Source organism: Nerophis lumbriciformis, linkage group LG26 (genome assembly GCF_033978685.3).
Source record: "Nerophis lumbriciformis linkage group LG26, RoL_Nlum_v2.1, whole genome shotgun sequence".
Classification (NCBI taxonomy): Eukaryota; Metazoa; Chordata; class Actinopteri; order Syngnathiformes; family Syngnathidae; genus Nerophis; species Nerophis lumbriciformis.
Window position 1 is genome coordinate 14,089,289 of NC_084573.2, and position 25,197 is coordinate 14,114,485.

Genomic DNA, 25,197 nt, shown 5'->3' on the forward strand with positions numbered 1-25,197 from the left:
TATATATGTATGAAATACTTGACTTGGTGAATTCTAGCTGTAAATATACTCCTCCCCTCTTAACCACGCCCCCCGCCCCCGCCCCCGCCCCCCACCTCCCGAAATCGGAGGTCTCAAGGTTGGCAAGTATGCCTGTAAAGCTGTTTACAGATAAAGCTGTACGCTGTGAAAGCTTTTCAGGGCAAAAGCTGCAAATCATTATTCAAAATGATTGAATAGCCAGAGATAGTGATTATTTACCCAAAAGGGTGTAAAGCAAGAAATATGTATGGTATTTAATATAGTTATTAAATAAAACTGCTGTTTGGTCACACTATCAAGCTATTCTGCATTATTAAGAGCTGCTGTATAATATGGTCTTTTTTTATAACTTGATGTTATTAAGTAATAGTAGGTAATAGAGAAAACAAAACTCTAAATATCACAAGCCTTCGCTTCACTGGCTTCCTTAAAGCACAAGTATGATGTAGTATACATCCGTTGTGTGTGTATTTTTTTTTTTTTTAAAGATCCATCCATTTTCTACCCCTTGTCCCTTTGGAGGTGGCAGGGGGTGCTGGAGCCTATCTCAGCTGTATTCGGGCGGAAGGCGGGGTACACCCAGGACAAGTCGCCACCTCATCGCAGGGCCAACACAGATAGACAGACAACATTTACACTCACATTCACACACTAGGGCCAGTGTTCATTTTAATTTTGTATGTATGTATACATATCATCGTGCAGTGCTTTAAGGGGATTTTTTTCAAGTATGTGACTTTACAGAATTTATGTAACACCCACTTCAGAAAGCTTTCTCGTTGTTGCTCAGCAGCTGTTTCTAAAAATACACGCATTTTTATTTTCTTCTTAGTGTGTAAAAACAAACCGACATAAGCTTTTCTCTTTCACTCAAGTGCTGTATGAAATTTGAACTGTGAAGTGCAAAGCCGCCTGTGGCTTTTTATATAAGCAATAAAAAGGATAACTTTTGGGGTGAGTGGAATATGCAGTGTTATTTTTTCATTACATTAGATTAGTTGTCCTCTTTTGAAGTGTAGGCACGTTTTTGTTGAATTGTAGATAATTTACTACAATTCGGTGATTCTCAAACTTTAGTACGTGCTAATGGTATGCCAGAAAAATCACTTAATTAAATATTTAAACACAGTGTTACTGTTCAAACTGTGTGTAATGTCCTAAAAACATCGGCCTTGTTTTTAACGAATACTTGGGCCTACTACGCTACTGTATTTTAATGTTGGTCATCATGGTGGTACTTAGATAGCCAAGTGTTTTCTGAGGTGGTACTTGGTGAAGGAAGTTTGAGAACTACTGCTATAATACAAACCCCGTTTCCATATGAGTTGAGAAATTGTGTTAGATGTAAATATAAACTGAATAAAATTATTTGCAAATCATTTTCAACCCATATTCAGTTGAATATCCTACAAAGACAACATATTTGATGTTCAAACTGATAAACTTTTTTATTTTTTTGCAAATAATCATTAACTTTAGAATTTGATGCCAGCAACACGTGACAAAGAAGTTGGGAAAGGTGGCAATAAATACTGATAAAGTTGAGGAATGCTCATCAAACACTTATTTGGAACATCCCACAGGTGAACAGGCAAATTGGGAACAGGTGGGTGCCATGATTGGGTATAAAAGTAGATTCCATGAAATGCTCAGTCATTCACAAACAAGGATGGGGCGAGGGTCACCACTTTGTCAACAAATGCGTGAGCAAATTGTTGAACAGTTAAAGAAAAACCTTTCTCAACCAGCTATTGCAAGGAATTTAGGGATTTCATCATCTATGGTCCGTAATATCATCAAAGGGTTCAGAGAATCTGTAGAAATCACTGCGCGTAAGCAGCTAAGCCTGTGACCTTCGATCCCTCAGGCTGTACTGCATCAACAAGCGACATCAGTGTGTAAAGGATATCACCACATGGGCTCCGGAACACTTCAGAAACCCACTGTCAGTAACTACAGTTGGTCGCTACATCTGTAAGTGCAAGTTAAAACTCTCCTATGCAAGGCGGAAACCGTTTATCAACAACACCCAGAAACGCCGTCGGCTTCGCTGGGCCTGAGCTTATCTAAGATGGACTGATACAAAGTGGAAAAGTGTTCTGTGGTCTGACGAGTCCACATTTCAAATTGTTTTTGGAAACTGTGGACGTCATGTCCTCCGGACCAAAGAGGAAAAGAACCATCCGGATTGTTATAGGCGCAAAGCTGAAAAGCCAGTATCTGTGATGGTATGGGGGTGTATTAGTGCCCAAGACATGGGTAACTTACACATCTGTGAAGGCGCCATTAATGCTGAAAGGTACATACAGGTTTTGGAGCAACATATGTTGCCATCCAAGCAACGTTACCATGGACGCCCCTGCTTATTTCAGCAAGACAATGCCTAGCCACGTGTTACATCAACGTGGCTTCATAGTAAAAGAGTGCGGGTACTAGACTGGCCTGCCTGTAGTCCAGACCTGTCCCCCATTGAAAATGTGTGGCGCATTATGAAGCCTAAAATACCACAACGGAGACCCCCGGACTGTTGAACAACTTAAGCTGTACATCAAGCAAGAATGGGAAAGAATTCCACCTGAAAGCTTAAAAAATGTGTCTCCTCAGCTCCCAAACGTTTACTGAGTGTTGTTAAAAGGAAAGGCCATGTAACACAGTGGTGAACATGCCCTTTCCCAACTACTTTGGCACGTGTTGCAGCCATGAAATTCTAAGTTAATTATTATTTGCAAAAAAAAAAAAAAAGTTTGAGTTTGAACATCAAATATCTTGTCTTTGTAGTACATTCAATTGAATGTGGGTTGAAAAGGATTGGCAAATCATTGTATTCCGTTTATATTTACATCTAACACAATTTCCCAACTCATATGGAAACGGGGTTTGTATATTAAATATAATTTCAATGCGGTGAAGCATATACTAAGAAAAAAGTTATAACACAACACATCATTGTTGTGTTATGTGCAGTACTGTGCAGTAAACTATATACTTTTTAATGAAAGGTTCCTAAGTGGTGAGTAACAGGACTGAAAGTAACAAGATTTTAGACCGCGAAAGCTTTTTTTCAACAGTGCTGCTAGTTCACAGGTGTCAAAGTCACACAGGGCCACATCGCGGTTATTTTTGGCCCCAGAGGGCCGCTTCTAACAGTGAATACTATAGTTACACAATTTGCTGATGTATTTTATTCGTAGATTTTTTTAAACTAAAATGTAAAAAAAAAAAATATGGTAAGTTGCAATAATTTCACCTCAAAATTTAGTGTATATTACAGTAAAACAGTACTTCTGTTTTTATGGTAAAAAAGGAGCTCAGTTGCCAGACTTTTACTGTAAAATTCACATTTGTTTTTTTTTACTGTAAATACAGTACACTTTTAGACTTAGACTTCCTTTTTAAACTTTTGGCACCTGAGCTGCCAGTTTATTGTTGTTTTTAACCGCAAACTGTAGATTTTTCGGTGTATTACTGTAAATGCCAAAACAGTTTATTACAGTAACAAGTACTGTTTTTTTCATTAAGAGAAAATGCTGTAAAAAACACAGTAAATTTCACAATTTTACCATGAAATCTATTGCTACTTTTACATTGCACAATTTTATGGATAACTTGCTTTGAAATCATTATTATTAGTATTTATTTCTATTTAAAAAATTGTTTGATAATATGTTTTTGCATAATTAGACAATATTTAAGTTAACATAATTTGCGATTACATGGAGTACTTTTTTTTTCTCTCCCAAAATAGAAAGAAAGAATACATTTAGTTAGACAAGTTACAGTACTTTATTGATACACTATATTATCAAAAGTATTTGGCCACCTGCCTTTACTCACATATGAACTTGAAGTGCCATCCCATGGAAATGTCCAAAATGTTTTGGTATACTGGAGTATTCAAAGTTCCTTTCACTGGAACTAAGGGGCCAAGCCCAACTCCTGAAAAACATACCCCAAACCATAATTCTTCCTCCACCAAATTTCACACTCGGCACAATGCAGTCCGAAATGTAGTGTTCTCCTGGCAACCTCCAAACCCAGACTCGTCCATCAGATTGCCAGATGGAAAAGTGTGATTCATCAGTCCAGAGAAGGCGTCTCCACTGCTCTAGAGTCCAGTAGCGACGTGCTTTACACCACTGCATCTGACGCTTTGCATTGGACTTGGTGATGTATGACTTAGATGCAGCTGCTCGGCCATGGAAACCCATTCCATGAAGCTCTCTGCGTACTGTACGTGGGCTAATTGGAAAGTCACATGAAGTTTGGAGCTCTGTAGCAACTAACTGTGCAGAAAGTCTTTGCACTATACGCTTCAGCATCCGCCGACCCCTCTCTGTCAGTTTACGTGGCCTACCACTTGGTGTCTGAGTTGCTGTTGTTCCCAAACTCTTCACTTTTCTTATAACAAAGTTGACTTTGGAATATTTAGGAGCAAGGAAATTTCACGACTGGATTTGTTGCACAGGTGGCATCCTATGACAGTTCCACGCTGGAAATCACTGACAGCGGCCCATTCTTTCACAAATGTTTGTAGAAACAGTCTCCATGCCAAAGTGCTTGATTCTCATCATTTGGATAGGTTGCCAAATACTTTTGGCAATATAGTGTACATATTACTTCCAGGCTTTCGAGGGCCAAATAAAATGAAGTGGCTGGCCACATCTGCCGTTTGACACCTCTGTCCTAGTCTATTTAGAAGGTTTTACAATACATAGTCCCGTATAACGTTTTACTGTAGTGAATTATCCTGATGAAACATAAAACCGGGTACGTACGGAAGCTTTACTGTCATTTCTGATTGGCAACACTCAAGGTGTAAAGCAGGGGTGTCAAACATACGGCCCGTGGGCCATACAGGCCCGTGAACCGGTTTAATCCGGCTCGCGGCCTGCAAGATGAGTTTGCTAAGTATAAAAATGAGCTGTCATTTTTTTATTGAAAGAAACTGCGGTTCTAAATGTGTCCACTGGATGTTGCAATAGCATTTTTTTTTCGCAATAGCAATTTGAGTGCAACCCACATCACACATGACACTCTTTAAAGATGAAGTTTCAGCTGACTTTAAATAAGTGCCTTCCGGATTGGCTGCTGCTGGTCCAAGCAATCTGCTGCTCCTGTTGTGGCTGGCAGCAGATGGCGGCAGACTGATGCAGTATCAACGCACAATGCCTTCTTTCCTTGTAAATTATCCACTCAATGGATAAAATAACGAAACGCTAAGATGCAAAGACTTAAGTCAACACGACCATCATCTTCGTAGTAGTGAGAGTTCCCCGCAGGGCTCGCAGTTTTTTGTATATATTGTTTTTCAAATCACCTGACACGTATACTGTGTACCGTATTTTTCAGACTATAAGTCGCAGTTTTTTTCATAGTTTGGCCGGGGGTGCGACTTATATTCAGGAGCGACTTGTGTGAAATTATTAACACATTACCGTAAAATATAAAATAATATTATTTATCTCATTCACGTAAGAGACTAGACGTATAGGATGATTTCATGGGATTTAGCGATTAGGAGTGACAGATTGTTTGGTAAACATATAGCATGTTCTATATGTTATAGTTATTTGAATGACTCTTACCATAATATGTTACGTTAACATACCAGGCACGTTCTCAGTTGGTTATTTATGCGTCATATACGTACACTTATTCAGCCTGTTGTTCACTATTCTTTATTTATTTTAAATTGCCTTTCAAATGTCTATTCTTGGTGTTTGGTTTTATCAAATAAATTTCCCCCAAAAATGTGACTTATACTCCAGTGCGACTTATATATGTTTTTCCTTCTTTATTATGCATTTTCGGCCGGTGCGACTTATTTTCCGGAGCGACTTATACTCCGAAAAATACAGTATATGTACATAATGTATCCATTTTTTTAATGTAGTTTTTTATATACATATTACAGGTTATATATATTTTATTACTGAATGTATCAAATGTGATGAATATTTAATGGACCACAATGGAAACGAGCCTTTTGGCTTTTTGTGCCATCCATTTGCCTTTTTAAAGCATTACATGGATTAAATTCTTTAAGATGTCAATAAACTTCTCAATCAATCGATCAATGAAAGCGAGTTGCACACCCTGAACTCCATTGTTAAAATGTGTGCATAAAGTTGAATGCCTTTGTAAATACACTGAGACTGTGTTTTAAACTGCACCAATTGTTTTCCTCAGAATTTTCAACTAACTTGAAGTGTTTTGTCAAGATAATTATTTGTAAAATGTAGAGATGTCCGATAATATCAGGCTGCCGATATTATCGGCCGATAAATGCTTTAAAATGTAATATCGGAAATTATCGGTATCGGTTTCAAAAAGCAAAATGTATGACACAAACGTAGGGAGAAGTATAGAGTGCCAATAAACCTTAAAGGCACTGCCTTTGCATGCCGGCCCAGTTGCATAATATCTATGGCTTTTCACACACACACAAGTGAATCCCAAGCATACTTGGTCAACAGCCATACAGGTCACACTGAGGGTGGCTGTATAAACAACTTTAACACTGTTACAAATATGCGCTACACTGTGAACCCACATCAAACAAGAATGACAAACACATTTCGGGAGAACATCCGCACCGTAACACAACAGAACAAATACCCAGAACCCCTTGCAGCACTAACTCTTCCGAGACGCTACAATATACACCCCCACTACCCTCTACCCACCCCCATACCTCAACCCCGCCCACCTCAGCCTCCTCATGCTCTCTCAGGGAGAGCATGTCCCAAATTCCAAGCTGCTGTTTTGAGGCATGTTTAAAAAAAATAATGCGCTTTGTGACTTCAATAATAAATATGGCAGTGCCATGTTGGCATTTTTTTCCATAACTTGAGTTGATTTATTTTGGAAAACATTGCTACATTTTTTAATGCATCCAGCGGGGCATCACAACAAAATTAGGCATAATAATGTGTTCATTCCACGACTGTATATATCAGTATCGGTTGATATCGGAATCGGTAATTAAGAGTTAGACAATGTCGGCAAAAAAGCCATTATCGGACATCTCTAGTAAAATGTACATTTTCACAATGTGCCTATTCTATTTTTGATCAAAGCAAAAACAAAGAATACTATCTGAGGTGGTTATTATTTTTAAGTTATTATGCCATGATTTTTACCAGTCCGGCCCACATGGGAAGAGACTTTTCCTCCTTGCGGCCCCTGAGCTAAATTGAGTTTGACACCCCTTGGTGTAAAGGGCCTCAAAGTGAGGTATTTATGTCATTGGCCCTTTAAGACGACGCGCATGCGCAGTCCGCTGGGAAAGTTGACGCTGAACTTCGTAGTTAAAAGAGGTGAAAAAAAATAGCTAAATTATTACAATAGTAGCCGAGAGCATGGCGTTTCGCCGAAGAAACAAGAGTTACCCTTTCTTCAGCCAGGAATTCCTCATCCAAAACCACGCCGACATCGTCTTCAGTTTGGTGATATTCATTTTGATTGGATTGATGTTTGAGGTGAGGGGGACTCAATTCGACTTTTTTCTCCACTCATCAGCTGCTTTATGACATCAAAACATGTAAACAATTACGAAGGTCAGCTTTTACTTGTACTTTTCTTTGCTATAAAGGGGTGGGTGGAGGGGAATGTAAATGGTCTTTAACTAATGCGACGACCGCTTTCTGTAGGTTTAACTACTCCTGTGATACTTAAGTCGATGTAAAAGTAGCAAGCTGATTTAAAATCCCTAAATTGATACATTGAGTAGCTACACAAAGTTGGATCTTTAAATCCAAATTCTCGTCAAGGTGGAGGTGCTCGCCATCTCACTTTTTTTAGCAACTGGAATCCCATGGTGCTTTTTAACGTCGTCCAAAGTATTGCAATCACATTTGCCTTACCTTTTACAAAAGAGTGCCTCGAATTAAGCTGCATAAACGCACATTTTACTCTCAAAACGTAACTTTTCAAGTACAAGAATCAAGTCACTTTACAAAAGGGAAGACACATTCTGAAGGAAACAACGGTCAACCGGCCTTCGCAGTAAGAGCGAGGCGTTCATATTCAGATTCGACTCGAGGTGATGCTTTTATTTTGAACGTGGCAAAAGGGAAGTGGAAGCGTTGTTATCCCACTGCCTTGACGCTAGGATTTTTGACTGCCACGTCTCAATTTTTTAACTGTTATCGCGTCCCCGGTTGTTGTTTTTTTAAACAAAAAAAACCCCACACAAAGTACATGTTTGTCGTACAGACGCACACGTTAGAGGCAATTTCACTGGAAAAGTCACATAAACGGGCATCGTGAGTTTCGCTCCTAAACGCCCTTCATTCCACTAGGGTTCACAGTTGACCTGTGTAGTGGATTTCCACGTCTTTCTAGTTTATTTAGTTAGTTTAGTTACAACAGTGTAAATGTTACAATGTGACACTTCAATGTTGACAATATAATTACCTCTAATGCATGGAGGTGTCCTAAGTTGACGTGTCAACTAGAGGTCTACCTTCCTTGACCCTACCGGAAGCCCCAAATGACGCCGGTTTACAATCCATCTATCCATTTCCTACCGCTTGAATCATTACAATAAAATAAATGTTTGATTTTATAATTTTTTTTAAACTTTCTAAACGTTTTTAAGGGAGAACTCCTTATCTTGTTTGTCACTTTACACTATATTTTCTACCATTCATTTTTTTTCAGGCAACAGCAAAGACAGCCATATTTTTTATTCAGCCACAGTACAATGTCACCACACTGTCACCAGGTACTCATCCCTTGCATTGTGCTTATTTCAATAGTTACCATGTAAAACTCACCATATATTTGTCCATTTAGAAGGAGAAGTGACGATGTATCATTACGGATGGAAGGATTGCGCCACTGTCGTTTTCTACTTCTTCATCGCCATCATCCTCCATGCAGTGGTGCAGGAGTATCTGCTAGATGTGAGTACTACTGCAGAGACACTGGCTCAGTACTTTGCCGATAGTCTACTCCCTCATGCTTGACGTTGAATTAGAAAATTATACAATTTTGAAATAATTAAATCAACACAACTCCACAGCATGTGTCAAACTCAAGGCCTGGGGGCCCGATCTGGCCCTCCACATAATTGTTTGTAGCCTGCAAAAGCCTGGAAATAACATGCGTTGTTTATATTTTCTTACTCTCGTACTTTACGGGCTATAGATCACACCGTACCCACCAAATTTCAGAAGAAGATAATCTTTTTATATATATTTGCTGCACCGGACCATAAGCCGCAGTGTATAAATGTTTATTTACATATGGGTTGTACTTGTATAGCGCTTTTCTACCTTCAAGGTACTCAAAGCGCTTTGACACTACTTCCACATTTACCCATTCACACACACATTCACACACTGATGGAGGGAGCTGCCATGCAAGGCGCTACCAGCACCCATCATACCTTAATTGTTTCCAAACAGCTGATCACACAAAACAGAAGTCATCGTCATGCTGCAGAAGCTTGCTCTCCAATCAGCTAAACAGACTCAATGAGTCCACAGTGACGTTTTGGTGAATTTACAAAACTGAAACAATACAAATAGAACGCCATTGTACCGGATTTTCTGGACCATAGGGTGCACCGGATTATAAGGCGCACTGCCGATGAGCGGGTCTAGTCAGGTCTATTTTCAAGCAAAAGGCGGTCATATTATTATCTTTTTTTTCTAAATGTAAAAGACTTCCTTGTGGTCTACATAACATGTAATGGTGGTTCTTTGGTCAAAATGTTGCATGGATTAAGTTTTACAGATTTTAATTAAATCAACATAGAAAAAACACAAGATACACTTTCAACTAGTGCATCAACCCCAAAAAAAACCTTCCTCCCCCATTCACACTCATTCACACCCACTCACACAAAAGGGGTTGTTTATTTCTGCTACCAATTTTCTGGTTCCCACAACATAGACAACACATCTGCAAGGGACAAAGTCCCTGAAGCACACATAATTGTATGTGCTGCTGGTCCACTAATATTTTCATCCATCCATCCATCCATCTTCTTCCGCTTATCCGAGGTCGGGTCGCGGGGGCAGCAGCTTAAGCAGGGAAGCCCAGACTTCCCTCTCCCCAGCCACCTCGTCCAGCTCCTCCCGGGGGATCCCGAGGCGTTCCCAGGCCAGCCGGGAGAGATAGTCTTCCCAGCGTGTCCTGGGTCTTCCCCGTGGCCTCCTACCGGTCGGACGTGCCCGAAACACCTTCCTAGGGAGGCGTTCGGGTGGCATCCTGACCAGATGCCCGAACCACCTCATCTGGCTCCTCTCTATGTGGAGGAGCAGCGGCTTTACTTTGAGCTCCCCCCGAATGACAGAGCTTCTCACCCTATCTCTAAGGGAGAGCCCCGCCACTCGGCGGAGGAAACTAATTTCGGCCGCTTGTACCCGTGATCTTGTCCTTTCGGTCATGACCCAAAGCTCATGACCATAGGTGAGGATGGGAACGTAGATCGACCGGTAAATCGAGAGCTTTGCCTTCCGGCTCAGCTCCTTCTTCACCACAACGGATCGATACAGCGTCCGCATTACTGAAGACGCCGCACCGATCCGCCTGTCGATCTCACGATCCACTCTTCCCCCACTCGTGAACAAGACTCCGAGGTACTTGAACTCCTCCACTTGGGGCAAGATCATTTTCATTAATTACTATTTTTTTACTATTTTTTTATGTAATTATTTTTATATTTATTTACTTTATTTTTTATCCAAGAAAATGTTTTTATTTATTTTTAAATTTTATTTAAAAAAATAAAAATAAATAAAAAGGACCTCATCTTCAAACCAGGTTGTAAATGAAATTAGATTTGTTTGAAGGGTTTTTAAAACCAGGTCCAGTCCAGATAATGTCCAAGTCGGGCTCAGCAACACACACCTTCATTCATGTACACTGGGAAAAAAATAAAATAAATACAATTTGGGAACACAACAGATTGCATATAATATATAAACAAAATTGCATTTTCAAAATAAACATTTATGTAGTCCAGATTATGTCCAGGTCACTCAAATTAGGGAACACAACCACAGATAGCATATAATCTATAAACATAATTACACTTTCAAAATAAGCCCTTGAGGACTTCCCATCTTTTTTTAATGTTTTTTGGCATCATTATCGTTTTCAACCGTGTAACTTTCTAAAGTTAAAAAATACTGAATAAATGTTTTAAAGAAAGTAATACTAAGTGAATATCTGTTTTTGGCCTTAAAAATAAACCTTTTACCGAGTACTATAATTAAATTGATTAAATCATGATTGTCAATGAACTCTCCTAAAATAACAGAAACCACAACAAGCTTCATTAACAAACCAATCCTTAAACACATTTTTTCAACTTCCACCCAAAACGAAGACACAATATGACAATACCAAAACAAATGTAGGGTGGATTCAGACTCCTGACAACAAAATCGGCAATCATCTGACTCTATCATATTCCATAATTTTAACATTTTCCCCGTGGGTAAGAAGTTATAAATAACTTTAATTTGAAAATAACGATTTTGCACATCGATAGTAGTTTTATAGATTAGTTTGAATATAGCATCCCACGGCAACGGGCAGTCAAAAAAGTCCTCCCATTTTCCATGTGTGTTATATGGGGCAGCCTTCAAGGATTTCTTTATGAAATAAAACTTATATATTTTTCTATTTATTTTAGTTCCTTTTTGCCAACTAGAATTTCTTATTAGAGGTTTACAAACTAATAATTTAGTAGTTCCATAATTAATTGTTTGTTGAGCTAACTGTTTTAATGACATTCAGACTTTACTTGAATCAATAACGGAGCAGCATCTCCTCATCCGGAAACAACAACACTGGAAATGTGTCTCTAATAACTGAAGATCCTTGGGTGAATAATGTAAATTCACTACACCGGTATATTTTAGCCCTTTTATGGCGAGTTTACAGACAGATATAAGTAAGAACTTTACACTACTTTATATTAGAAATGGCAACAGCGGAGGATGAATATCCCATAACAAGATAGAGAAAAATAGGCTTATCGACTACAAAGGCGGATGCGCGCACTTTCAGGATTCATGCAGATCCCAAATACAGATCAGCAGGTACCAGAAGGTAAGAAAAGTTGCTTTTGCATTATATTGCGAAACAAAATGCCAAATAATGTCTTACATAATACACACACAATAATAATACCCGTATGTTTAATGCACTGACAATCCTTCAAGCGGTGTGGCTTCATAGCTTACCAAAGTCGTACTAAAACATTTTGATAGATTTTTGTTGGTGTTGTTTACTTGAGACATATTGCTATCATAGTGCAGCCTACACTTATCTCTTATGTTTGACTGCCATCTACTGGTCACCCTTATCATTACACTATGTACCAAATTAATTAGTTTTGAAGTGGGTAAGCGCGACCAAACTTATTCCTTACATTCGGCACACAGGGTTATACGGCGCACTGTCGAGTTTTGAGGAAAAAGGATTTTAAGTGCGCCTTATAGTCCGGAAAATACGGTAAACTATAAAAATGTTTTGATTGACTTGAACCATTTGATACTGGAAAAATAAAATGAATAAACTCAATGGTCAAATGAACATGTATCAGTTTTACCTTAGAACCTGAGCTACCTCAATCATCTTATACATTACATAGCTTTCCAAAATTCCGTCCATCTACCTTTCGACCAAACGAGTGTGGGCGTCTTTAAACATTCAAAAAAACATATCTTCCCTGCTTTGTTCCGCGTCAGCCACAAATAGCACACGGTCTGTCTGTTTTCTTAACCCAGTTATTTTTATGACTCACATAACCGTTGAGTCAGCAAAACTTGTAACCCGCCGTGCGCATCCATCCTCCCACTGCAGAAAATCAACAAACGTCTACATCTGTCAAAGAGCAAGAACACCAAGTTCAACGAATCGGGTCAACTGTGTGTGTTTCACTTGGTGTCCAGTGTGTGGAGCTTCTACGTCCTTATAACGGTGAGCTACACTACATTACGAGTGTGTGTTTTTTTAAGGCATTCTAACAGTGTCTCTTCACACAGGAAGGATATATTCTGCATCCCAGCAGACTTTGGGAAAATTATCCACATGCACACCTCAGGTATGATGAAAGCATAATCTTGCACGGCTGAATGTACACTATATTGCCAAAAGTATTTGGCCACCCATCCGAATGATCAGAATCAGGTGTCCTAATCACTTGGCCCGGCCACAGGTGTATAAAATCAAGCACTTAGGCACTGTTTCTACAAACATCTAGGACTCTAGAGCAGTGGAGACGCGTTCTCTGGAGTGATGAATCACGCTTTTCCATCTGGCAATCTGATGGACGAGTCTGGGTTTGGAGGTTGCCAGGAGAACGCTACATTTCGGACTACATTGTGCCGAGTGTGAAATTTGGTGGAGGAATTATGATGTGGGGTTGTTTTTCAGGAGTTGGGCTTGGCCCCTTAGTTTCGAACATACTTGCCAACCCTCCCGATTTTCCCGGGAGACTCCCGAATTTCAGTGCCCCTCCCGAAAATCTCCCGGGGCAACCATTCTCTCGATTTCCGCCCGGACGACAATATTGGGGGCGTGCCTTAAAGGCACTGCCTTTAAAGGGGAACATTATCACCAGACCTATGTAAGCGTCAATTTATACCTTGATGTTGCAGAAAAAAGACCATATATTTTTTTAACCGATTTCCGAACTCTAAATGGGTGGATTTTGGAGAATTAAACGCCTTTCTATTATTCGCTTTCGGAGCGATGACGTCACAACGTGACGTCACATCGGGAAGCAATCCGCCATTTTCTCACTTTCGTCGGTGTGTTGTCGGAGGGTGTAACAACACGAACAGGGACGGATTCAAGTTGCACCAGTGGCCCAAAGTAGCGAAAGTGGCAAGGAATTGGATGAAATTTGTTAAAAATACGAGGCTGTGGGGAAAGCCGACGAAATGGTCAGTCGTTTGTTCCGCACACTTTACAGACGAAAGCTATGCTACGACAGAGATGGCAAGAATGTGTGGATATCCTGCGACACTCAAAGCAGATGCTGACATCAACTCCAAAACTGGACAGATCAGCTTTCAGGAAAAGAGAGCGGATGAGGGTATGTCTACAGAATATATTAATTGATGAAAACTTTATTCATTACTTGCGGTTTTACATAAATTATTATACATAAACTGTGTTTACCAATAATTTAGCTTAAAAACATTTATTTTTTTCAATCATTCGAGTACATTCGGGTAGTCTTGTGTAATGCAATATTTTGTGTCTATTTAGGTATGGTTAACCTGAGTGCTGAAATCGTGGAAAAATATATGTTCTTAGCGCGCCTGAAATGGGCTGTCTGCACTCTCAAAGTGCATGTTGTTGCCAAATGTATTTCATATGCTGTAAACCTAGTTCATAGTTGTTAGTTTCCTTTAATGCCAAACCAACACATACCAATCGTTGGTTAGAAGGCGATCGCCGAATTCGTCCTCGCTTTCTCCCGTGTCGCTGGCTGTCGTGTCGTTTTCGTCGTTTTCGCTTGCATACGGTTCAAACCGATATGGCTCAATAGCTTCAGTTTCTTCTTCAATATTGTTTTCGCTACCTGCCTCCACACTACAACCATCCGTTTCAATACATGCGTAATCTGTTGAATCGCTTAAGCCGCTGAAATCCGAGTCTGAATCCGAGCTAATGTCGCTATACCATGCTGTTTTATCCGCCATGTTTGTTTGTGTTGGCATCACTGTGTGACGTCACAGAAAAATGGACGGGTGTATATAACGATGGTTAAAATCAGGCACTTTGAAGCTTTTTTTAGGGATATTGCGTGATGGGTAAAATTTTGAAAAAAACTTCAAAAAATAAAATAAGCCACTGGAAACTGATTTTGAATGGTTTTAACCCTTCTGAAATTGTGATAATGTTCCCCTTTAACGTCCTCTACAACCTGTCGTCAATCCGTTTTCCCTCCTTACAAACAGCGTGCCAGCCCAATCACATAAAATATATGTCTTTTACACACACATATGAGTGAATGCAAGCATACTTGATCAACAACCATACAGGTCACACTGAGGGTGGCCGTATAAACAACTTTATCACTGTTACAAATATGCACCACACTGTGAACCCACACCAAACAAGAATGACAAACACATTTTGGGAGAACATCCGCACCGTAACACAACATAAAAAATACCCAGAATCCCTTGCAGCACTAACTCTTCCGGGACGCTACAATATGCACCCCCGCTACCACCAAGCCCCCCCCCCCCCCCCCCCACACACACACACCTCAACCCCACCCCCCCCACCCCCAATCTCCAGAATTCGGAGTTCTCAAGGTTGGCAAGTATGGTTCCGAATGCTCCAGAATACCAAAACATTTTGGACGATTCCATGCTCCCAACCTTGTGGGAACAGCCCCTTCATCTTCCAACATGACTGTTTACCAGTGCACAAAGCAAGGTCCATAAAGACATGGATGACAAAGTCTGGTGTGGATGAACTTGACTGGCCTGCACAGAGTCCTGACTTGAACCCGATAGAACACCTTTGGGATGAATTAGAACGGAGACTGAGAGCCAGGCCTTCTCGACCAACATCAGTGTGACCTCACCAATGCGCTTTTGGAAGAATGCTTGAAAATTCCTATAAATACACTCTGCAACCTTGTGGACAGCCTTCCCAGAAGAGTTGAAGCTGTAATAGCTGCAAAAGGTGGACTCGCATCATATTGAATCCTATGGGTTAGGAATGGGATGGCCCTTGAAGTTCATATGTGAGTCAAGGCGGGTGGCCAAATAGTTTTGGTTATATAGTGTATGTTTAAAAAAAGTGTCCATAATCGGTCTTTAATCCTGCTAAATAATATGTGTGTGTAACACTTTCCTGTGTTCCAGGTTCCAAGAGAAGTTTTTCTACCTCACTCAGCTGGCCTACTGGCTCCATGCTTTGCCTGAGCTTTACTTCCAAAAAGTGCGCAAGGTCAGTCTGGAAGCCCATGAGTGTTTTTAAAAACATGTGTACAACAGTGCTATTTATTCATTTGGTGGACCGCTCCCTGTGTTCAGTTCAAAACTTGGGAGACAAATATTTTTGCAGAACATTTCAAAAGATACTAGAGCAGTGGTGTCCAAACTACCCCTTCAATTTGGTACAGTTAGCAATTTGGCCAGGCGTGGTGTTTTCATATAATATACAAATAATCAGCAGTCTGATAGCTGCTATTTTGTCGCAATCTGGGAGCCAACCAAAGTAACTTTAGTCAGTGGACATGACTTGTTCATCAGTGTGTATAGGTGCACAGCATTCACTTATATGACCCAATCCAAACAACCTTCCCTAGTCATGGTGCAGGAAAAAAAAAATCAACCAGCACAAATATTCAACAAACATGGTCACGCATAACACAACCTGGTCATTGAACTTTATAAAAAAAAAGTCCAATCAGCATAAAAAAAATCAAAACTACACATTTTTCCCGAGCGCAGCACCACTGCTGCTCACTGCTCCCCTCACCTCCCAGGGGGTGAACATGGGGATGGGTCAAATGCAGAGGACAATTTTCACCACACCTAGTGTGTGTGTGTGTGACAATCATTGGAACTTTGACTCTTTGACTTTGACTTATTTAAATCCATTACAAAGGATGATGGGAAAACATTCTCTCCACGCTTATCCATGTTTGGCACATTTTAACTGCTTGATTAAAAAACTTTAAGGTCGTCACGGAAGTTATCAAGGTAGGGGTTGAATTTTTACATGCTCTTAATAACCACTTAAAATAATTATATACCTATTATAATAATATGTAATCATATATAGTTACTTTGCATACAGTTGGAACTCGCAGTCATTATTCTAGCAAAACAGGAAGTGATCACTGAGCAATGGGAGGGACACGCTAAACAGCCAATTGCGTAACAGTATCAACTATGACGTTTGATTGCGCCATCTTGCTGTTTTGCTGTTGATTCTCTGCATGGAGTGAGAAGAGAAACTAAAAACGAGTGCTGCAGAGAACGAATAAATTGTGAATAAACTAGAAAAAGTTTAGGACCGTCGTCCTTTGCTGCGCTCATCTTTTCTTTTCCATCCTTGTCCGTTCCCTCTTGGGATGTACAGAAACAAAAAGGTAGGAACTAAAGTGCAGGACTGTAAGAATATAATAAATAACAACATCTAACAAATGTGCTACTTTAAAGTAATCATTTGGTCCAATTATATTAAAATAATAATTACTGCATAACAAACGCATTTCCACACTTCAATAAGAGTGACAGACCAAATTAAATGTTACACAGACCATGCAACTTCCTGGCAGTCAACCTGCAAAAATTGTTCTTCTTAGATTTCTCTGTTTACAATCTAAAATTTTGCAGTAATTTGTTACGATTTTTTAATTTCAAGTTTTCCACGGTTCTGTTTACATTTCCGTTCCCTTCTTCCTTGATAGCTGCAGGAGGTTACATTTGAAATAAATATGTTAACATTTAATATATTTTTCTCCTGGTCCGTATTTGTCAAAGGCAGGGTTGTCTCGATATCAATATTTTGGTACCGGTACCAAAATACTTTTCTAAATAAAGGGTACCACAAAAAATGGCATTATTGGCTTTATTCTAACAAAAAATCTTAGGGTACATTAAACACATGTTTCTTATTGCAATCAAGGAGCAATTTTGTCCTTAAATAAAATAGTGAACACACTAGACAACTTGTCTTTTAGTAGTAAGTAAACAAATAAAGGCTCCTAATTAGTCATAGATCACAAAAAATATCAACACTTGCCAATATCGGCCTATATAAAAAACTTATATCATGATACAGTTTTTCAGCCATATCGCCCAGGCCTACAGTAGTCATTTGTTCAATTTATTTAGTTATAGTAGTAAAGTGTTCCTCAAGGTTTTATTTTAGGTTCCCTTTTTTTCATCATTTGGGCTATTTGGGTGGCCTGTGAGTTCAGTTCTAAGAACTTGTGAGAGTTTTACATTTTTGCAGCGGATTCTTAAAAACACTAGAGTGCTGTCATAAAGATTATCTTTTACACTGCAAAAACTGAAATCTAAGCATACTTGCCAACCCTCCCGGTTTTTCCGGGAGAATCCCGAATTTCAGTGCCCCTCCCGAAAATCTCCCGGGGCAACCATTCTCCTGAATTTCTCCCGATTTTGACCAGGACAACAATATTGAGGGCGTGCCGTGATGGCACTGCCTTCAGCGTCCGCTTTTTCTCCATACAAACAGCGTGCCCGCCCAGTCACATATTGTATGCGGCTTCTATAGACCACACATAAGTGAATGCAATTCATACTTGGTCAACAGCCATACAGGTCACACTGAGGGTGGCCGTATAAACAACTTTAACACTGTTACAAATATGCGCCACACTGTGAACCCACACCAAACAAGAATGACAAACACATTTCGGGAGAACATCCGCACCGTAACACAACAAACACAACAGAACAAATACCCAGAATCCCTTGCAGCCCTAACTCTTCCGGGCTACAATGTACACCCTCGCTACCACCAAACCCCCTCCCCCCAAGAAACCCTACCAAGAAAAGTGCACTTGTTATTAGTGAGAATATACCGTATTTTTCGGACTATAAGTCGCAGTTTTTTTCATAGTTTGGCCCGGGGTGCGACTTATACTCAGGAGCGACTTATGTGTGAAATTATTAACACATTACCGTAAAATATCAAATAATATTATTTAGCTCATTCACGTGAGACTAGACGTATACGATTTCATGGGATTTAGCGATTAGGAGTGACAGATTGTTTGGTAAACGTATAGCATGTTCTATATGTTATAGTTATTTGAATGACTCTTACCATAATATGTTACGTTAACATACCAGGCACGTTCTCAGTTGGTTATTTATGCCTCATATAACGTACACTTATTCAGCCTGTTGTTCACTATTTATTTTAAATTGCCTTTCAAATGTCTATTCTTGGTGTTGGGTTTTATCAAATAAATTTCCCCAAAAAGTGCGACTTATATGTTTTTTTCCTTCTTTATTATGCATTTTTGGCAGGCGCGACTTATACTCCGGTGCGACTTATACTCCGAAAAATACGGTATTTTAAGGTATTTTTGGGTTCATTGAGGTTAGCTAATTTTACTTGTTTTGGAAAGTCTTGAAAAGACGAATTTTCTTGTTCTATTGGCAGATAATTTTGCTTAGTTCAAATAAAATACCCTTAATTTTTTTTCTTGTTTTTGAACACTTACTTTTTGCAGTGTACTAGCTTTTTTGCAGGTCTTTAAAAAATACTGACAAAATAAATAGACCAAATTAAATGTCTACTATAACAGATGCTAGTTCTTGGGAATATACAAAATAAGTTGAAGGGTAAAAGGGAGAAGTCTGGCCTCCCGGTTCTTATCTTTAAGGGTTTGTGGCGCCCAAAACAATTGAGTAAATATCCCTGCTGTACAGTGCAGTAGCAATGTAGAAAATGTGTGTGTGTGTGTGTGTGTGTTTTACCAGGAAGATATTTCTCGCCGGTTGCAGTACATCAGCTTGTATCTGCTGCACATCTTGGCAGCATATTTGCTAAAGTAAGCATCTTGTTCCTGAATATACTGTAAATGAAAAAACATGTTCAAAAAGCTTCTTCACATGTTTGTTTTTTTTGGACCCGTTCTAGTTTGAACCGCGTCGGCCTGGTGCTCCTCTTCCTCCAGTATCTGTCGGAGTTGGGCTTCCACATCGCCAGACTCTTCTACTTCACGGATGAAAATCACCAGAAAATGAAAGTTGTCTTCCACATGTCTTTCAAACTGGAGGATACGGCTAAAATCAACAGATTTGCATTGTGTCTCCTTCCTTAGGTTTGACCTTTGGGCTGTCGGTTTCGTGTTTACTCGCATGTCTACGCTCACGCTCATGTTTCTCGTCGTTGGTTTCGGTTTGGCTCGTTCCGAGAACCAAGTGCTGGACTTGGAAACGGGCAACTTTAACAATGTGCTCATAAGGTGAGGAACGTCAGCAATGGGAATAGAGTTGGCGTTTTGTATTAAAGGGTAACCACACTTTTTTTTTTTTTAAATGTTGCCCTTTTCTACATATGGGCAAGCCACCTCAAATCAAAATGTTTGAAGTTGAGAATGTACAAAACCCAAAACCAGCGAAGTTGGCACGTTGTGTAATTCTTAAATAAAAACAGAATACAACGATTTGCAAATCCTTTTCAACTTGTATTCAGTTGAATAGACTGCAAAGACAAGATATTTAATGTTCGAACCGAGAAACACATTTTTTTTTTGCAAATCATTAACTTAGAATTCAATGGCAGCAACACATTGCAAAAAAGTTGGCACAAGGGCATTTTCACCACTGTGCTACATGGCCTTTCCTTTTAACAACACTCAGTAAACGTTTGGGAACTGAAACCAATTTTTGAAGCTTTTCAGGTGGAATTCTTTCCCATTCTTGCTTGATGTATGTACAGCTTATGTTGTTCATCAGTCTCCGTTGTGGTATTTTAGGCTTCATATTGCACCACACATTTTCAATGGGAGACAGGTCTGGACTACAGGCAGGCCAGTCTAGTACCCGCACTCTTTTACTATGAAGCCACGCTGTTGTAACACGTGGCTTGGCATTGTCTTGCTGAAATAAGCAGGGGCGTCCATGATAACGTTGCTTGGATGGCAACACATGTTGCTCCAAAATCTGTATGTACCTTTCAGCATTAATGGCGCCTTCACAGATGTGTAAGTTACCCATGTCTTGGGCACTAATACACTTTGCCTATAACAATCCGGATGGTTCTTTTCCTTTTTGGTCCGGAGGACACGACGTCCAGTTTCCAAAAATAATTTGAACTGTGGACTGGTCAGACCACAAAACACTTTTCCACTTTACATCAGTCTATCTTGGATGAGCTCGGGCCCAGCGAAGCTGCCAGCGTTTCTGGGTGTTGTTGATAAATGACTTTCGCTTAGCATAGTAGAGTTTTAACTTGCACTTACAGATGTAGCGACGAACTGTAGTTACTGACCGTGGTTTTCTGAAGTGTTCCTGAGCCCATGTGGTGATATCCTTTACACACTGATGTCACTTTTTGATGCAGTACCGCCTGAGGGATCGAAGGTCCATAATATCATCGCTTACGTGCAGTGATTTCTCCAGACTCTGAATCTTTTGATGATATCACCGACCGTAGATGGTGAAATCCCTAAATTCCTTGCAATAGCTGGTTGAGAAATGTTGTTCTTAAACTGTCGGACAATTTGCTCACGCATTTGTTGACAAAGTGGTGACCCTCGCCCCATCCTTGTTTGTGAACGACTGAGCATTTCATGGGAGCTGCTTTTATACCCAATCATGGCACCCACCTGTTCCCAATTAGCCTGCTCACCTGTGGGATGTTCCAAACAAGTGTTTGATGCGCATTCCTCAACTTTCTCAGTCTTTTTTGCCACTTGTGCCAGCTTTTTTGAAACATGTTGCAGGCATCAAATCCAAATGAGCTAATATTTGCACAAAATAACAAAGTTTCTCAGTTCGAACATTAAATATCTTGTCTTTGCAGTCTATTCAATTGAATATAAGATGAAAAAGATTTGCAAGTCATTGTATTGTTTTTATCTACAAATTACACAACCATCATGTGTGTCTCAACATTGTCGATGGTCAGAAAAATAATATATCAGACATATCGTCTATTCAGCAAACTAATTGTATAGCTGGTAGAGGACTTAAGGGCTGATTATAGCAAATTCAATTGATGCGTTTTAGTCTCCTTTAGTATTTTTTTTTAATGACTTTTGTTTTTTCGACTTAGAATATATACCATTACAATGAAAACAAAACGTATTGAAGTATGCATATTGAGCGCAATAAGTGCAGCCTCTCTCCAATGCCCCTTCAGCGGTAAAAAAAAAAAAAAAGGGTGTCAATGTAGATACACTGCATGACTTCTTGTAAAATGCCCATAAAAAGTGGCAACAAAACGCCACAGGGTACAGTGCAAAAAGTCAGTGTTCAAAAACAAGAAAAAAATATACAAAATTTAGGGGTATTTTACTTGAACTAAGCAAAATTATCTGCCAATAGAACAAGAAAATTCAGCTTGTCAAGACTTTCCAAAACAAGTAAAATTAGCTAACCTCAGTGAACCCAAAAATACCTTAAAATAAGTATTTTCTGACTAATAACAAGTGCACTTTTCTTGGTAGAAAAAAAAATTGGATCTTTTTGCTCAATATGTTGAAAAATATTCTTAAATTAAGTAAATGCTAGTGCCATTATCTTGGCATCATGATTTTTTTTCATGCTTGAAGAAATTATTACTTTGAAAGAGTAGTTTTATACTTGTGAGTGTTGATGACACAGCTTTGCATCAGTTGATATTCTAGTTTCAAGCATCTTTTACTCAATATAGGTCATCAAATCTCAGCAACAAGCTGTAATATCTTACTGAGATCATTTAGGACCAAAACACTTAAAACAAGTAAAACACTATAAAATCTGCTTAGTGAGAAGAATTATCTTATCAGACAGAAAATAAGCAAATATCACCCTTATTTGAGATATTTAATCTTACTTAGATTTCAGTTTTTGCAGTGTAGGAGCATGAAGACTTGAATGTGCAGTAAATGAGAGTCTCCTAGTGATGCCCCGTATAGTACACACTAAATCCTCATTTACATAATACGGTCTGTACCACTTTACAATTGTAGTCTTAGGAAATCACACACAACAGGCTCACTGTTAGTACATGTTCTTTTATAGATTACTCACGCTGTTTAACGTGTGGTATATAGCTTAGTAAATCAGGCCCGCGACTAATTTAATGTTGGTCATTATGGTGAAACTTTCAATTGTTTTCTGAGGTGGTACTTGGGGGAAAAAAGTTTGAGCACCAGTTTTAGTTGTTGTAAATAAAGCTGAATGATGCTTACTTGTTATTGAGGTTAGATTTAAACTGCAGATTGTTGTGGCGTCACAACGTTTTTGCCTTTTTATTTGCAGGCTGACTGTTCTTCTGTTGGTATGTCTGACACAATCCTGGCTGCTTTGGAAATTTATCCGCTTCCAGCTGAGGCGCTGGAGGGAGTTCCGTCACGAGCAGGCCGCCCGCAAGAAGACCGCCACCAAACAAGCTCTGCGGCCACTCAAGCGGGACTCTCGTGAGTAGCCCAGTGCTCAATTAGCCAACTGGCTTTTTATACAAAACCCAAAACCAGTCAAGTTGGCACGTTGTGTAAATGGTAAATAAAAACAGAATGCAATGATTTGCAAATCCTTTTCAACTTATATTCAATCGAATAGACTGCAAAGACAAGATATTTAATGTTCAAACTGAGAAACTTTTTTTTTTTTTCCAAATAATCATTAACTTAGAATTTAATGGCAGCAACACATTGCAAAAAAGTTGGCACAGGGGCATTTTTACCACTGTGTTACATGGCCTTTCCTTTTAACAACACTCAGTAAACGTTTTGTTGCTCCAAAACCTGTATGTACCTTTCAGCATTAATACAGCATTAATACACCCCCATACCATCACAGATGCTGGCTTTTCAACTTTGCACCTATAACAATCCAGATGGTTCTTTTCCTCTTTGGCCCGGAGGACTTGACGTCCAGTTTCCAAAAACAGTTTGAAATGTGGACTCGTCAGACCACAGAACACTTTTCCACTTTGTATCAGTCCATCTTGGATGAGCTCAAGCCCAGCAAAGCCGCCGGCGTTTCTGGGTGTTGTTGATAAATGGCTTTGGCATTGCATAGTAGAGTTTTAACTTGCACTCAAATGTAGCGACACACTGTAGTTACCGACAGTGGTTTTCTTAAGAGTTCCTGAGCTTATGTGGTGATATCCTTTACACACCGATATCGCTTTTTGATGCAGTACCGCCAGAGGGATCGAAGGCCATAGTGGTTTCTCCAAATTCTCTGAACATTTTGATGATATTACGGACCGTAGATGGGGAAATCCCTAAATTCCTTGCAATAGCTCGTTGAGAAGGACAATTTGCTCACGCATTTGCTCACAAAGTGGTGACCCTCGCCCCATCCTTGTTTGTTTTTAAAGTTAAAGTTAAAGTTAAAGTACCAATGATTGTCACACACACACTAGATGTGGCGAGATTATTCTCTGCATTTGACCCATCACCCTTGATCACCCCACCTGTTCCCAATTAGCCTGTTCACCTGTGGGATGTTCCACATAAGTGTTTGATGAGCATCCCTCAACTTTCTCAGTCTTTTTTGCCACTTGTGCCAGCTTTTTTGAAACATGTTGCAGGCATCAAATTCCAAATGAGCTAATATTTGCAAAAAATAACAAAGTTTACCAGTTTGAACGTTAAGTATCTTGTCTTTGCAGTCTATTCAATTGAATATAAGTTGAAAAGGATTTGCAAATCATTGTATTCTGTTTTTTTTACCATTTACACAACGTGCCAACTTCACTGGTTTTGGGTTTTGTACATTACCCATCTGTTCTAATTGCGTTTCTTTCTCCCGTTTTAGTCGGGCATTATGAAAACGGATTCCTTAAAGCTGAGAACGGAGCCTCTCCCCGGATCAAAAAACTCAAATCCCCGTAAAAAAAAGAATTAAAAAAAAAAAAACACTGACTGAGCTGAGCGGCGACCTCAATGCAAGTGGAGGTTCCCAGACAACGGGGGGGGGCTTGGTTGAGTTCTATCCCGACACGCTCCAGGGACTCGGTCACTACAGACTTAGCCTTGAACGCTGGAAAAAATGAAATTCCAAGGAAGTTCCTTGACCTCAAGAGACGTCCTCTCCTCGTCATATCAGTATTTTGTTGTTTTCATTCATTTACATGACCTGCTTCCCCACGTTAAGCAGAACCATTTTGGGTGCGGAAAAACCAGAAGTGTACAGCAAACACGGTATGTAGCACATGTTACTGTGTAGCAACTTTTGAATGTGTTGTTTATCCTCATTATAAGTACTGTATCGCTTGTCTGATTGCCATTGAGCCAGCTTTGCTTCTTTTCCACTCGGGCCCAATAGGCCGGGAACATGTTACTGATAAGAGAACACACACGTTTGCTTTAAGGTAAGGGGAGGGGGTTTTGGTCATCCAAATAAGACTCGCGTCCAAATAAATCATGTCTCGCATTTATCATTAAAGACGAGCATCATCATGTATGTTACCGCATGCCATTCCATGAATTGTTAATATCATTAATAATTAATGCAATTTTCTGACAAACTG

At 39.6% G+C, this 25,197-nt stretch overlaps 1 protein-coding gene across 1 annotated transcript; it reads left to right on the forward strand.

The window, feature by feature from the left end:
* The first annotated feature begins 7,285 nt into the window (after nt 1-7,285).
* tram2 (translocation associated membrane protein 2) lies at nt 7,286-25,197 on the forward strand. Its single transcript, XM_072916259.1, has 11 exons — nt 7,286-7,502; nt 8,686-8,749; nt 8,821-8,930; nt 12,850-12,966; nt 13,032-13,090; nt 15,879-15,963; nt 19,485-19,555; nt 19,645-19,749; nt 19,829-19,972; nt 22,977-23,134; nt 24,483-25,197. The coding sequence occupies exons 1-11, from the start codon at nt 7,383-7,385 to the stop codon at nt 24,557-24,559; spliced, it is 1,110 nt and encodes a 369-aa protein (XP_072772360.1). The 5' UTR covers nt 7,286-7,382; the 3' UTR covers nt 24,560-25,197.

Bases quoted from the DNA above. Each gene is read 5' to 3' on its own strand.
- tram2 (XM_072916259.1), top strand. From the start codon at position 7,383: ATGGCGTTTCGCCGAAGAAACAAGAGTTACCCTTTCTTCAGCCAGGAA. The intron at 7,503-8,685 runs GTGAGGGGGACT...ATTTTTTTTCAG, and splicing joins TGATTGGATTGATGTTTGAG to GCAACAGCAAAGACAGCCAT. The intron at 13,091-15,878 runs GTATGATGAAAG...CCTGTGTTCCAG, and splicing joins TATCCACATGCACACCTCAG to GTTCCAAGAGAAGTTTTTCT.